General features: G+C 45.0%; 2 protein-coding genes across 10 annotated transcripts in view; one reads left to right on the top strand and one right to left on the bottom strand.

Annotated features, from left to right (window-relative positions):
• The window catches only part of P2RX7 (purinergic receptor P2X 7), a 38429-nt gene extending 25870 nt beyond the window's left edge, over positions 1-12559 (bottom strand). Inside the window, exons 1-3 of the mRNA XM_026514848.3 lie at positions 12316-12559; positions 1733-1901; positions 308-376 (exon numbers count right to left, since the gene is read on the bottom strand). Of these exons, the coding sequence (XP_026370633.1) occupies positions 308-376; positions 1733-1901; positions 12316-12440 (363 nt within the window). The 5' untranslated portion in view covers positions 12441-12559. The remainder of the gene's footprint in view (positions 1-307; positions 377-1732; positions 1902-12315) is intronic.
• The window catches only part of IFT81 (intraflagellar transport 81), a 205843-nt gene that overhangs the window by 48088 nt on the left and 142387 nt on the right, over positions 1-15368 (top strand). The gene's annotated exons all lie outside the window — the stretch shown is intronic.

Below are 15368 nucleotides of genomic sequence, written 5' to 3'. Positions count from 1 at the left end.
GTCCAAGCAGCACGAAGGCTCAGCAGGAAATGGGAAGGAAGGGGTGCCAGCCAGCACTTTCTCCTGGCCTCAGAAAATGAGGTCAGCTAGGTCTCAGGCCTGAGGACAGAAGGAAAAGAAAAATGAGATGACCAGTTTACGCACATTTGGCTTTCTGTTTTCTAGGGAGCAGGTTTAATGGCCGGTATTAGGGGAGCCAGAGCCTGACTGTAGTGTGAAAATGGCCTCTGCCCATCATCTTCCTCTGACCCGTGTCCCCTCCAGCAACTCTTCTCTCCCGCCCGACCACTCCAGGTCCCCTCCTTACATCAGGACATAACCCCTGCTGTTGGCCTTCTGTCTTGATAAAGTTTGTCATCACGAAGAAGGAGTTCCCCTGCAGAGAAAGAGGAGAGGAGGCAAATGCTAGGTCTTGGAGAGCAGAACTACTTAATCATAATAATCCAGCCTGCTCAGTGCCTGGGGGTGAACCTTCCACTTTCTAAACTATACTCTAGAAATCAGGTCCGGGAGCAACTTGGACTGCGCTGAGGGCTTAATATCAAAGCTAGATGAGCTGCCCTGCTGAGCTGAAGGAGAGCAAAGGGACATTCAAACTGATCAGGTATTCATTTTCCATTCCAGCCTTAAAAGCAGCCTTGTCATTTTTTGGACACAATAAAATCCCATTAAATTGAAACTTAAGTAACCTGGGGAGGGGGGTAGGGCGATGGAGGTGTTGGCTTCATCAGAATGCTGTTAAGATTATCCAGGATTTTAATTAAGGGGCAAAAGGCAGCCAACAACCCAGGAAATAGCTGGAGTTCTTACTGACCCCCCATTAGAAACAAACAGATAGTGGCCTTGGTTTTACGGTTTTGCAAAGCACTCCAGCTCCCAGAGACTGCAAAAGTGCCCTTTTGTCCCTCCAGCCTCCCTATCTGTTCTTTGGTGTTCTCATTCCTACTTTGGTCTCTCCTTTTTGACTATTCTACTTTTATTTCCTCTTCTTTTTTTTTTTTTTTTTTAAGATTTTATTTATTTATTTGACAGAGAGAGACAGCCAGCGAGAGAGGGAACACAAGCAGGGGGAGTGGGAGAGGAAGAAGCAGGCTCCCAGCGGAGGAGCCCGATGCGGGACTCGATCCCAGAACGCCGGGATCACACCCTGAGCCGAAGGCAGACGCTTAAGAACTGTGCCACCCAGGAGCCCCTTATTTCCTCTTCTTGCAAACTGAAGCAGTCACAAAGCCTCTCCCTGCAATCCACACCCTTCCTCTCTTTGTCAGCTATTTCCTTTCCCTTGTGCAAAAATGTATCTGAGTGAGTGGTTTTTTTCTGGACATTTTTGTTGATAAAACTCCGCACAATTTAGAAGGGCCAGTCCTGTCTAGGCAGGAAGTTCTTTGTCCTTCTGGATCTAGGCAGACCTTGCTGACTTGATGGCCCTGCTTCTAAAAAGCTGCGTATAAATCAAGTGTGAGTGAATCAAATCGTGCTTTAAATGCACCAGGACACACTGCTATTTTGAGAAACCCCGTAGGACTTGATAAAGCAAAGTATCATCTTTGAGCTGCTGGATCTGACCCAATTTTGCAATTTTTAGGTTTTCTCGGTTGGGATTTTCACAGAGCTTTTTAAAATAGGGCTGGTGTTTTTCTGGCATGAGGCTCTGGGTCCCAGAGGAGGGAGGCAGGGGCCCTGGTGACAGTGACCAGGGAGGAGTCCTTGGGAGTTGCTGACAAGAGCTCACCTGCAAAGGGAAGGTGTAATCCGCGGTGTCAAAGACCCCAGACACCATCTTCTTCATTCCATTCTCCAATATCTCTGCCTTCACCTCTGCTATCCCTTTCACCTTGGTGTGCACGGAACTGATTAGAGGCTCTTTCTTTTGGTACCGCTTGTCACTGATCAAAGCAAAGCTAAATGGCAGACACAGAAAAGCATCAGTGGTTTTCTCAAGGGAGGCCCAGTGCAGTGGTGTTGGATGCAGGTTCCGAAGGCTGCCTCCATTCACCTCCTAGCTTTGCTGCGTGACTTTGGACAGGCTACCTGCCTTCTCTGTGACTCATTTTCCTTATCTGTAAAGTGGGAAGAATCATCCCTACCTCAGGGGTGGTTGTGAGGATGAAATGAGGTATACGTGCAGACTCCTCAGCATCGTACCCGCACGCTGTGAGCACTCACCGCATGGAAACGATGGCCCCCAATGTCAGTCTCCAGTATTACCTGATATAAACCCTGATTTACAGGGCAACTTCTCAAATACCAGAGTCCAGCTGCAGACTGTCCATCAGCTTTGTCCTGGGGCTGAGCAACACATCAACACCTAAGCATGTGTCCAACAAAATGTGGTCTCCCGTACGATGACACCCAAATATGGCCATGCTCTACATGCTTTATGTAACTTGCTATTTTTACTCAATAATATATTATTAAAAATTTCCACAACAGTAATGATAAGCATATGATAAAGATAGATCTATGGTATAGAATCATTTTGAATGGTTATAGAGCATTCTAGGGTTTAGATTGGAACATATAAAATTGCTTATTTTGTAGACCAAAGGAGTAGATGTTGGCGATTCCATATAGTTCAACCTAAGAGGCAATTTGTGATAATTTGCCGCCAGTCTCTTCCTGGTGGATATTTAACTGGAAGTTTTGCTCAGTTTTTCCAATTGTAAACATTTTTTTTTTGGTAACCCTGATATATATCTTACTGTGTGCCAAGCACTGTTTTAAGCATATGTTAATAATAGTATATTAACTCTTTCAGTCCTCACCACCCCCAGAAGAACCCTGTAGGGAAGGTCCTAGTATTATCCCCACCTTATATCTGAGCAAACTGTGGTATGGACAAAACAAGCGTAAGTTCAAATAGTGCTATAGATTGAATGTAACCCCCCAAAATTCAAATGTTGAAACCTAATCCCTAGTGTGATGGCATTAGGAGGTGAGGCCTTTGGGAAGTAATTAGGTCATGAGGGCTGAAGGGATTAATGCCCTTATAAAAGAGTTTCCAGAAACTCCTTGCCCCTTCTACCATGTGAGGGCACAGTAAAACAATGGCTGTCTGTGAACCAGGAAGTGCGTTCTCACCAGACACCTTATCTGCCGGCACCTTGATCTTAGAATTCCCAGCCTCCAGAAGTCTGAGAAGTACGTTTCTGTCGTTTCTAAGCCTCTCGATCTATGGTATTTTGTTACAGCGGCCCCAACAGACTAAGGCACAGAGTAGCAGCGCTGACCCCACAGTTTATGCTCTTTTGGATGCTATTATAAATGCAATTATTTTCTTAATTTTCTTTTTAAATTTCCCCTTGCTGGTGTACAGAAACAACTGATTTTTATGTGTTGATCTCATACCTCGAAACTTTACTGAATTGGTTTATTAATTTTAGTAGCTTTTTGTGGCTTCTTTTGGATTCTCCATATATTGGATCATATGATCTGAGTGGTGTTTTACTTCTTCCTTTCCAATTTGGATGGCTTGTATTTCTTTTTCTTGCCTAATTGCTCTGGCTATAACTTCCAGTACAGTGTTGAATAGCAGCAGTGAAAACAAGCATCCTTGTCTTGTTCCTGATCTTTGGGGAGTAAGCATCTAGTCTTTCACCATGGAGACTGTCTGTTCTCTTCAGCACTATGCTTCATTGCCTCTCCACTCTCCTCTCTCATGTCACCAGGCATGTACTTGCAAAAGAATCTTTTCACACCAAAGATAAATTCACACCCTAAGATAAATTTCTGGGTTAAAGGATGCATACATTTTATATTTCAGTTCATTTTGCCAAACCACAAAAAGTGGAGCCCTTTTATGCTCCCACCAGCAAAGCAGAGTGTATGCACCACTTTTAAGAGGGCCTTAACAAATCAACAGTGTAGTTGTGTGGGCTTGGCTGAGATAGTAAAGAATCTGGATACCATATTGAGGGCATATGGCCAGAGGGATTGAGGTCATTATTTTAAAGTAAAGGAAAAATATATTAGCATGGTATGCCATTTGGAGAGTGTCAACTAGAAGAGGGATCACAGGACAGAACTCTAACTAAAGGGGAGAATGACAGGGAGACTGATTTGGGCTCAGTGTAAGGAAGAAACGTCTAATGGTTAGTCCCAGAAAAGAATAAGCTTTCTTTGTGGTTGCTAGTTGGTGACAGTGATGATGATGATGATGATGATGATGATGATGATGATGATGATCTTCATTTATCTCATCATCTCCCTTTCTCTGGTCTCCTTTCATCTGCATTCTGACATCATTTCCCACCCTAAAAATAAACCTTCTCTCGATCCCACATTCTTCTCCTACCACCACCACTCAATGCCTCTCTGCTCCTTTGTAGCCAAGTCCCTTGAAAGAGTGAGTCACCACATCCATTTCTGCATCTCCATTCACTCCTCTGCCCACTCCAGTCTGGCTCCCACTCCACCACTTCTCTAAATCCTCTCTTGCCAAGTAAAGAGCAACGTCATCCTTGCTATATCTGATAAACATACTATAGATTTGATCTTCCTAAAATTCTCAGCAGCATTTGACCCCCCATGACCATGCAACACCTCCTTCCCCTTCTTCCCTTAGCTTCCTGGAATCCACATTCTCCTGACTTTCTTTGGATCTCCATGGCCACCCATCTGAGAATCCTTCAGGGACGTCTGTGCTCCCCATCACTTAAATGTTAGCATTTCTCAGGGGTCTGTTCTAAGCCCTCTTGTCTTCTCATTTACATCTGCTCTTGCTGGTCAGTTGTAGCTACTTCCATCGTTCTAGTTACGTCTATATGCTGGTGATATAAAAATATCTATCTCTAGTTCCAGATTCACATATCTCTCTATCTACTAAGGATCCAAATTTGTATGTCCCATATACATGAAAAACTCAGTGCCTTCAGTTCTGAACTCATCTTCCACCCCAGATGGGCTTCCCCCCCCCACATTTCCTATCCCAATAAGTTCTCCCACCACATATCAGTTGCCCAATCTAGAAACATTCCTTAGCATCCTTTCCCTCATTACCCTTCAACCATTCAATTGTCAAATCCTATTTTATCTTCCTAATGCTATTCATCTACTTCTCTCCTCTACCGCTGTCACCTCCTTAGTCCAAGTCACCGTCACCTCTCACCTAGACCTCCCAGTAGCCTCCTGAATGATCTCCCTGCCTCCATATGTGCTCCTGTCTCCTCCATATTCTACATGATCTAGTAGTAAAAGCTTGGGCTCTGGAGTGAGAAGCCTGGGTTCAGTCTTGGCTCTACCACTTACTAGCTACATGGCCGTGTGTAAGTTACTTAACCTTTCTGGGTCATTATTTCTTCTTCTGTAATAAGGAGATGTTAGTATTACATTGGGCAGAGTATCTGGTTCTAAACAGAATCCGCTCTGCTGAGTTTGAGAAGAAATATTGTCTAGAAAACGCAAATCTATATGGTTGAAATTTTTCATAATGAAATGTTGGTGGAAGGGTGGGGAAGACTCTCCATGCTTTCTCAGTGTCCTCAGAATGAAGTTCAAGGCTGTTCATAATATGATCCTTTTTGGCTTCTCCAGTCCCACCTTTGCCTCCCCTTCTTGGCATCTTGCACGTCAGCCAGCTGACGCATGCTGCTCTGTGAATAATCCATCGTTCCTCTTTTTAGCACTGTGCTAAAAACCCAGGAGGGTTGAGAGGTTCCTGCCTTGGGTGGGAGGCTGGGCTGGAGTGGTGGTGCCCAGAAGCCTGTGGGTGTGTGGAAAGCTGGTCCACAGAGAAGCCTCGGTTTCCAGGGTGAAATGAGAAAACCAGGACAACAAGGCAAGCTCTCCATAAAGCTAAATTTATTCATTTGAAAGGACCATTTTTGTAGACTGTGTGCTTCTAGCTTTCTTAATGGTTTAGTTTAGACATTTATGGAGGGAAGCCGATAGATGGTAGTAGTTGTTTGCTTGCTTGACATCGCTAACAATGCTGTTCGTCAATAAGCTTGCTGCCCCTCAGTCTTCCTCCTGTTAGTAAAGGCATCCTCATTCACCTGGGAACCCAGAATCATCTTCCACCTCCTAGCAAATCTGTCAGTTCTGCCTCCAAAACTTATCCCTGCTTTGCCCACTTCTGTCCACCTGTGCTGTCCTGTTATCATCTGAGTTGCCACCTCTCTCATCTGGTTGACTCTGGCGCCCTTTTCACTGCCCTCCTACTGTCGCTCTTGCCCCCCACGATCTGCCTTCTACACAGAGGCCCAAGAGCACTTTAGAAACAGGAATCAAATGGTTTCACTCCCCCCTCTCAACCCTGTGAGCAGCTTCCCATGGCCCTAAGGAAGAAATTCCAACTCTTCACGCAGTCTGGCCCTTGCCTACCTCTCTGCCCTCAGCGCCTGGTCCTCCCTCCTCTCTCACCAGCTTCTGGAACATGCTGTCCTGGCTGCTTCTCTTTTTTGCTTTCAGATATGTGCATTCACTGTTCTTTCGGTCCCTTGAGTCAGTTGGCTGGATTCTCCTCTTCCTAGAGGCAGTCTCCTCCTGAAGTGGGTTTTCTCCGGACCCCCCATGTCTATCACATCACCCAGGGGTTCAGGGTAGGATGAGAATGTGGCAAATCACTTCATGTTTCTGTTGCCCTCAAGTGGCAGGAGCCATAGGGGCCATGCCTGGGTTGGATTTGCCCCTCCCCGGCTTCTGGTGTCCCCTCCCATCTCCGTGGTGGACTCACTTCCACTCAGTTGAAAAAGGCCCAGCCTCACAGGTAGGTGTGTGGCAACGCTCCCATGAAACAGGCAGCCAGCCACAAACTAGCTCAACAGCACCATCTCCATGGTGACAGACAGCCTGAGGCTGCGCAGGACAATATTGTGCTTTCTGTCAGCCTGAGTAGAGGTTGACTGGGTAAGGGAGAAGAAGCAGTTTGAGTGAAGTTTGTTCTGTTTTTCTCTCAATCTTCCCTACTCTTCTGTATTCACTGGAAAAGCTTCTGAGAGGGCTAGTCTCCAGGGAAGAGGGAAATCTTCCCAAGAAAATGAAAACATCTTTTACTTCTCTGCTTAAAATCCTCCTACAGCTTCTCAACTCACTCAGAATAAAATCCAAAGAACGCAGAGTAGCTTCCAAGGCCCTGAATGATCTGCCCTTCCTCCCCCACCAGTGTTCTCTCTCCAGTTCACGCACTTCTTATCATTCACTAACTTGTTTCCTCTGCTCCAGCCACACTGACCTGCTTGCTTTTCCTTGAACACCCTATCAAGTCTCTACCTCAGGGCCTTTGTACTTGCTGTTCCCTCCACCAGAAACATTCTTTTCCTAAATATTTCATGTCTTGTTTCCTCCCTTCGTGCAGATCTCAGCCCAAATGTCTCTATCCCACACGCACTCACATTTGCCCATTATCACTCTCTGTTCTCTTCTCTGCTTTATTACCCTTCATAGCATCTGTCAACATCACATATTTTATTATTTCTTTTTTTGCTTTTTTTGGTATCATATCTCTCTCCTCCACTGGCATGCAACCCCATGAGTTGTAAGAACTTTGTTTTGCTCACTGTAATAGTCTCTAGAGCCATGAATAGTGTCTGACTCATAGTAGATAGTCTAAAATTTATTTGGGGGAATGAATGAATTATAGAAAAGGGTAAACTTATGGGATCCTCATTCCAGCCTCCCTCCTTCTCCTGCACTTGCCCAGGCCAACCCAGAAAGACAGAGATCGTGGTGAAGAAGGAAGAATGATTGATTGGCCAAAGATTGAGAAGGCCTAGTACTCAGGCTTTCGCAGTCTGCTGGGTAAACCACTTCAGTAGGGTGCTTTCTGGGTTAAGAGCATTGGATTGGTTTTGGATTTGAATCCTTTTTGAAACCCACTTTCTACCCGGATGATCTTTTAGAAATTAACTCCATCTTTCACAGCTTTTCTTTCCTTATCTGTGCAATAATGAAAAGAATACCTATGTCCTAGCATATCAATTGAGATGATATAAATAAATCCAGCTGTATAAGGAAGTTATTTTTATTGTCATGCAGGTTTTTTCAATTAGTTTTCCTGGGAGTATAATCATCATTATCCTATTCTTCCCACCTCATTGAGGCCAGAGGACAAAAAAGAACCATGGGTTGGAAAACCCTGCGGAATTCCAGAAGCTTATTCTCAGAGGAAATCTCTGTTGAGAATACCAAGGGCCCTGCCCTGGCAATAACCTGGGGCAGAGTCTCCAGGTGCAGGGCTGAGACAAGCCAAGGATAGAGCAGTAGACTTCAGAAGTCTCTGAAATTTCTCACTTTTGGAAAAACCATGTAATGGTTGTTTTTCCTTTGCCCCACCCCCCTTTCTTTTCCCATGTCTTCCGGCAATAGTGTTCTTCTTTCCTAAGGTAAAGTTACTGGATGTGGTTCAGATTGGGCGCCTTGAGCCCTGCACCCTCTCCCTATTTCCTGCCACAGGAGTGAGCACATGACCCAGGATTGGCCAATCAGGCGACACCATGCTCCTAGCCTCAGGATTGGTTCAGGGGTGGTTGTGTAATTCAAGCTGTAGCAACCAGAGACTTTCCTGGGACTTTCATGCCACAGCTATCAGGAAGACTTGCCTGTTCCTCTGGAGTTACTGAGGATATGAGTGTGGCATCATGCCACATAGAGAGCCGAATCAAGAACAAAGCCAAATAGAGCCACAATGTGGGAAGAGCGACCCAACCCGATGACATAGTTTGAGCTTTTATAACCAGCCATGTCTGAGGGCAGCTCCATCTCTTCCACTGTGTGGTTTGGTGCCTAACTTGAGTTAGGTCTCTGTCACTTACTATCCAAACACTTTGGACTAGCACAGGCCTACTCAGCACGCTGACTACACACTCCTGTAACCCTGGAAGCTGGAGCCACTTGAGCCTGCCAATAGCTGCAGCCCCTGCCTTTGATTCCAATCTGAACTTGGTTTTGAGGGACTATGAAAAGCTAGCCAGCCTTTTGTATTATTTCTTTTATTGACAGCCCCTTCCTTGTACCCCAGTCTCAATAACTGAAGCCCTGTCTTACTTCATTATCCTGGCTCTTTGCCTTTGCAACCCTAGTATGGACAGGCTCTGAACCTAGGACTCCATGGCTAGAACCCACCACATGCTGCTACATATCTTGAGTATTACCTGACCTGTCTGGACTTCCAACCTGTGGTCCATACCCATCCTATTTGATGCAGACTACCACCCCTAATCCCTAGGCACCATGGGTCTACCCATTTCACAAATGGCCGAGTTGCAGTTTTATCAACTTGAGGCCCCACAGTACAACTTAAGGCAGCATTTCCCAAGCTGTGGTCTATGGGACTCCATTCAGTAGCAAGATGGTCATTCTACTGAAAACATGTGAGAACAGACTGACAGGGATCCCCAAGTCAGGCACCCCATCTCATGCCTGAACTGGGGCACCCATTCACTTGATCATTGCACTGTTGAAATTGCGCTGTCTCTCCCATGGACATGCGTAACTGGATTTGAGGGAGTTAAATGCATGGAAGATAAGGTTCCACCATATGAGAGAAAAATATTTATCATTACAAGGTGCTCTCATAATAAGCTGTTCCTATATACAATAATCTGCTTTTAAGAAATTGTGTGCCAAGAATATCAGGAAATCACGTCACCTGTCACATGGAATCGTGACGCATGATCTATGTACTGGTGCATAAAGGAGCATTTACTAACTGTGCGCTTCATCATCAGTTCTATGATGTCTGGCTCAAGTAACGTGTCTTATTTTAGAATTTAATATATGTGTTTATTATTTAGTGCTTGTATAGTAAACATATGAATCAAATCAAATTCTTATTAATAAGAAGAATTAACACTTGGTGAGGGCTTGCCATACACCAGGTATTTTTCAAGCAACTAATTCTTACAACAGCCTTTGTCCTCATTTTACGGATGAGGAAACCAAGGCTCAGAGCAGTGAAAGATTATTGAATCCACATTTCCAGATCTCAAATCCCAGGTGTGGACATGGTTACTTTGACAGTCAAAGGAGAGAATGTATATGAAAGTGCCTATTATATTCAAAAAGATAATTTTTTGATTTTTTTAAATTCAAGTATAATTAACATAGTGTTGTATTAGTTTCAGGTGTACGATATAATGATTCAACAATTCTATACATTTCTCAGTGCTCATCAAGATAAGTGTACTCTTAATCTCTTTTATCTACTTCACCCAACCCCCATCCTCCTCCCCTTTGACAGCCACCAGTTTGTTCTCTGTATTTAAGAGTTTGTTTGCATCCTTTTTTTCTTTGTTCATTTGTTTACACATAGGAGTAAAATCATACTGTATTTGTCTTTCTCTGACTGACTTATTTCACTTAGCACTATACCCTCTAGGTCCATCCATGGTGTTGCAAATGGCAAGATTTCAGTCTTTTTTATGACTGAGCAATATTCCACTGTATATGTACTACATCTTCTTTATCCATTCCTCTGTCAGTGGGTACCTGGGTTGCTTCCATATCTTGATCTTGGCTATTGTAAATAATGCTGCAACAGACATAGGGATGCATGTATCTTTTCCAAGCAGTATTTTCATTTTCTTTGGGTAAGTACTACGCAGTAGTGGAATTACTGGATCATATGATAATTCTATTTTTAAGTCAAAAAGGTTATTTTTAAAGATAGCTGCTATTTGTGGAGCTTTTACCCTCTGCCAGACATTGAGAAGTATTTGCCATGCCTTTTCTTGTTTAATTATGACACCTCTATGAACAGATGCAGAAAGGGAGGCTCAGAGAGGTTAAGTGACCTGGCCAAGAAAACTTAGCCAGGATTATAAAATAGGTTGCTCTAACTCTTAGCTGGTAAACTACATTGTCTGACCTTAGAGATGCAAATTTTCTTCATCATCATCACCATCATCACAAAGAGCAATGGGACATTAGCCATTAAGGAACTGTGAATCAAAACCACAATGAGAACCATTGACTAGGATGCCCATAATCCAAAAAAACCAGACAAGAGCAAGTGTTTGGTAAGGATGTGGAGAAATGGAAACATACATTGTGGTGGGAATATGAAATGGTGCAGCCATTCTGAAAGCGGTGGTTCCTTAAAATGTCAAAAATAAAGCTACTGAATGATCTTTCATTCAGTGGGTAGGTGCAATACCCAAGAAAACTGACAACATGTTCATGCAAACACGCATACACCCATATTCCTAGCAGCATTATCCGTTATCCATAATAGCCCCAAACTGGAAACAACCCAAATGTCTACCCCCCCCAAAAAAAGGTTTATCCAGGCAATGAAATATTACTTGGCCATACAGAGGAATGAAGTAGAGATACATGTTTCGACATGAATGCACCTTGCAAACATGATGAGTGGAAGAAGCCAGACACAAAGGACCACATAGTGCATGGTTCCATTTCTATGACATGCCCAATATAGGCAAATCCCAGAGACAGAGAGTAGATCAGTGGGTCACCAGAGCTACAGGGAAGCAGAAGGATTGGGAGTGATGGCTCAGGGCTGTGGAGTTTCTTTTTGAGGTGATGAAAATGTTCTAGAATTGATTGTGGTGATGGCTGCACAACTCTGAATATACTAAAATTCACTAAATTGTACACTTTATTTTTTTAAAGATTTATTTGAGAAGGAGAGAGAGCTTGTGAGCAGGGGGAGGGGCAAAGGGAGGAGGAGAGGGAGAATCTCAAGCAGACTCCACGCTGAGTACGGGGCTAATGTGGAGCTTAATCCCATGACCCTGAGATCATGACCTGAGCCAAAATCAAGAGTCAGATGCTTAACCAACTGAGCCACCCAGGCGCCTCTAAATTGTACGCTTTAAACGAGTGAGTTGTATAGCTGTGTGAATTATATCTCAATAAACTGTTAAGAAACGGAAACAAAAAAGAGCAAGGGGGACCTTCCAGATACTAGAGAGGACTTAAAGTTACATTGACAAGTTTGGTCCTATTCCTCCCCTAAGGGTGATGACTCAGACAGATGCCAGGATTATCACCAGGTGTGCCCTAATCCTTGCCTCCTCCCTTGAAATCCAGGGTGTTGCCCTGTTTCCCACTTCCCCCAGGCGTGCCCTGCCCAGCTCACCCAGGCTGGTCTGGGATAGAACCCGAAGTGTGGCTTTGCCTCTTGTGGCTTCTTTCCGCAGCAGACTGCTTTGTTTCCTCCTGCCTGCAGCTGCATCCCCCCTCCCCCCTGTCCCCCTTCTCCCTGCCCCCCCCCCCCAGCCCCAGCTTGCTATGAGGAAAAAAGTCTCAAATTTAAAACCACGTGGAATTCAGGATGTGCACCAGAAGCTGCACCTTGAGGATTTTTGTGCTGTCAACCACTGCAGACATTTGGGGTCATCCCCACACCCCGCTTACCTGATGTAGGAAAAGACCAGCACGTGGAAGATCCACTTAATGGTGCCATAATTTGTGCTCTGGATCTGGAGGACTTTGTTTGTCTCATACTGGAAAACATCTTTCCAGCTGCAGCAGGCTGGCATGGTGAGAGGCTCAGTCTCCACTAGGCTCTGGAGGAAGGCTCAACCCTTCTAGACCAGCCGCAGCAAGTCCACCAGTAACAGGAAAATGAAACGTACTGATTCTTCGCAGGAGCCTTTAAGTTTGAGTTCCTCCAATGACGACAGAGTGGGGGCGGGCCCTGGCAGCTGCCCCAGATGTGGCTGGGGATAAACAAGAGAAGCGAAGTCCTACAGGCCTGGCTGGCAGATGACCCTGCTCCAGCTGGCCTCCCCCAGATGCCTGCACAAAGATGGTGTTCAAAGGAAGGGCATTTTTAGCATTCTCCCTTATCCCCCTTTTCCTTTCACTTTTTTGGACTCCTTTCAGTTGGGGGAAAGGGGCAGCCCTTCAAATGTCAGGAGACCTAGTGCTTCCATTGTGTCTTAATGAAGGGCCTAGATCTTTCTGTTGCCTCAAGGCCCACTCATAGACTGACTGATTCATTTCTACAACCCTTTGTTCAGCCACAGATGCCTATGAACGCTGGGTGAATGAAGGTCTCCCTCTTCTCCCTCTCCACACTTCCTCTACAGCGCTCTGGTTTGTAGATGGTGGGGGGAGTCAGAATTGCTGGGGCTGGGAGGGGAGAAAGACTTTATTTCTAAGTTGGATATTTCTGCGTGACTGTTGAGATCCACTGAGATCTGCTGTCTGACCTGCCCCTGGAGTTATGCCCATGACTAGGCCAATCAGCCTAAGACCATCAGAAACAAACTTGCCTTTCAGCAAAATTAGGTTTACTGACTCATTCAGTGAGAAAGAGCTTGTGCCGGAGGAGGTACCGCCATCATCAAAGGGACAGAGTTATCATAGGCTTATGGGCGATGGTGGAGTCTAGATTAAATTTAAATGAAAGCAGATTTAAAAAAAAAAAAAAGATTTTATTTATTTGACAGAGAGAGAGGCAGCGAGAGAGGGAACACAAGTAGGGGGAGTGGGAGAGGGAGAAGCAGGCTTCCCTCTGAGCAGGGGGCCTGATGCGGGCCTCGATCCCAGAACGCTGGGATCATGACCTGAGCCGAAGGCAGACGCTTAACGACTGAGCCACCCAGGCGCCCCTGAAAGCAGATTTTGATAGGCTCAAAGCAAAGCAGGTTTGTATAAAACGGTCAACCTCAGATCCGGATTGGAAGTAATAAAGCTAAGACAAGTGTTGAATGTTGCGTCTAGAAACCCTTTATCAGAAGCTCTGCAACGAAGGTGCAAATTGAGGCTGCTTCTCTGTGGCAAGGTGACTTAGATCCTCCAGGCGAAAGTGGAATATTTCATTCTTACTGATGCAATTTCCAATAGCAAGTTTTCTGATAGCCTATGATTTTAGAGTACCTTACCTCCTGGCTCTCGGTTCAGGACACTGGAGAGCAGGAAGAAGGTGAGATTGAATGTAAATTTTCTTGGCCCTTCTTGCAGTGCACGCAGCAGGGCTCCTGGTCTTTCTGCTGAACTCGTAGACTGATCCCTCATGCTCTTCCCTCTGCTTCCTCAGCCCTCTGTCTACTATTTCTCCCACCACCACTTCAAGGATACTGTTCTTAATAACCACTCTCTACCTCTTGAGCAATTTCTTCCCTTGATTTCCGTGACTCCCCTGGGTCCCTTCTTCTAGTTTCTCATCTTTTTTTTTTTCTTTTAGGATTTTATTTATTTATTTGAGAGAGGGAGACAGAGGGCATGAGCTCGAGAGATAGCACAAGTTGGGGGGGAAGGGCAGAGGGAGGGAGGGAGCCCAATGGTCGCAGGGCTGGATCCCAGGACCCAGGATCATGACCTGAGCCAAAGACGGATGCTTAACCAACTGAGCCACCTAGGCGCCCCTAGTTTCTCATCTTTACCTCTGTGACTCTTTGTCTTATCTTTCTATGACTCTTCTCCTTTTATGTGTCAGTTCCAGCAAATTCTATCTCAGCATTTTTTATATTTCTATCAGTCATGTTAAGACAGGTTATGTTGCAATATCAAACAGCCCCCCAAATCTCATGGCTTAAAAACAAAATGTCATTTTATTTCTCATCCACAATATATATTTATCATGGATCACCCAGGAGGCTCTGTTCATTGTAGTCACTCAGAAAACAAAACTAATAGAACAGCCACTATCTTGAACTCTTGAATGAGAAATCTGGCAGGTCTTACAGTGGCATTTAAATGCTCTGACCTTGGGGCACCTGGGTGGCTCAGGTGGTTATGCGTTCAACTCTTGGTTTCAGTTCAGGTCATGATCTCTCGCTCCTGGGATAGAGCCCCCAGTGGGGCTCTGTGCTCAGCCAGGAGTCTACTGGAGATTCTATCCTTCTCCCTCTTCCTCTGCCCCTCCCCCTCCTCAATGCATACGTGGGCACTTGTGCACTCTCTCTCTTTAAAATAAATAAATCTTTGAAAAAAAAAAACTCTGATCTAGAAATGACGTACTCCCTTTTGCCCCTAACTCATTGGTCAAAACTAGTCACTTGGCCCCATCTAACAACCAGGGAACCAGGAAATGCAATCTCACCATATATCCCCCTCTGTACCAAGAAACAGAAGAAGCAGACATATTTGGTAAATTGCACTAATAACTTTTGCGTCTTCTCCCTGGGAAATTTCATCCACACCCATTCTTTTAAGAATCACCAAATGCTAAAAGAAAAGGGGATGGAAAGAGGGGTGCATGTGTATATCATGTGTTTAACTATGCATGGCATATAGCTGGAAATAGGGCCTACTACATAATTTGGGGGCCCAGTGCAAAATGAAAATGTGGGGTCCCGGCACCTGGGTGGCTCAGCCGTTAAGCCTCTGCCTTAAGCTCAGGTCATGATCCCAGGGTCCTGGGATTGAGCCCCGCATTGGGCTCCCTGCTTGGCAGGAAGCCTGCTTCTCCCTCTCACACTCCCCTTGCTTGTGTTCCCTCTCTCACTGTCTCTGTCTGC

This window comes from Ursus arctos, unplaced genomic scaffold (genome assembly GCF_023065955.2).
Source record: "Ursus arctos isolate Adak ecotype North America unplaced genomic scaffold, UrsArc2.0 scaffold_34, whole genome shotgun sequence".
Lineage (NCBI taxonomy): Eukaryota > Metazoa > Chordata > Mammalia > Carnivora > Ursidae > Ursus > Ursus arctos.
Note: the sequence above shows the minus strand (reverse complement) of the source record. Positions and strands in the feature narration are given on the sequence as shown.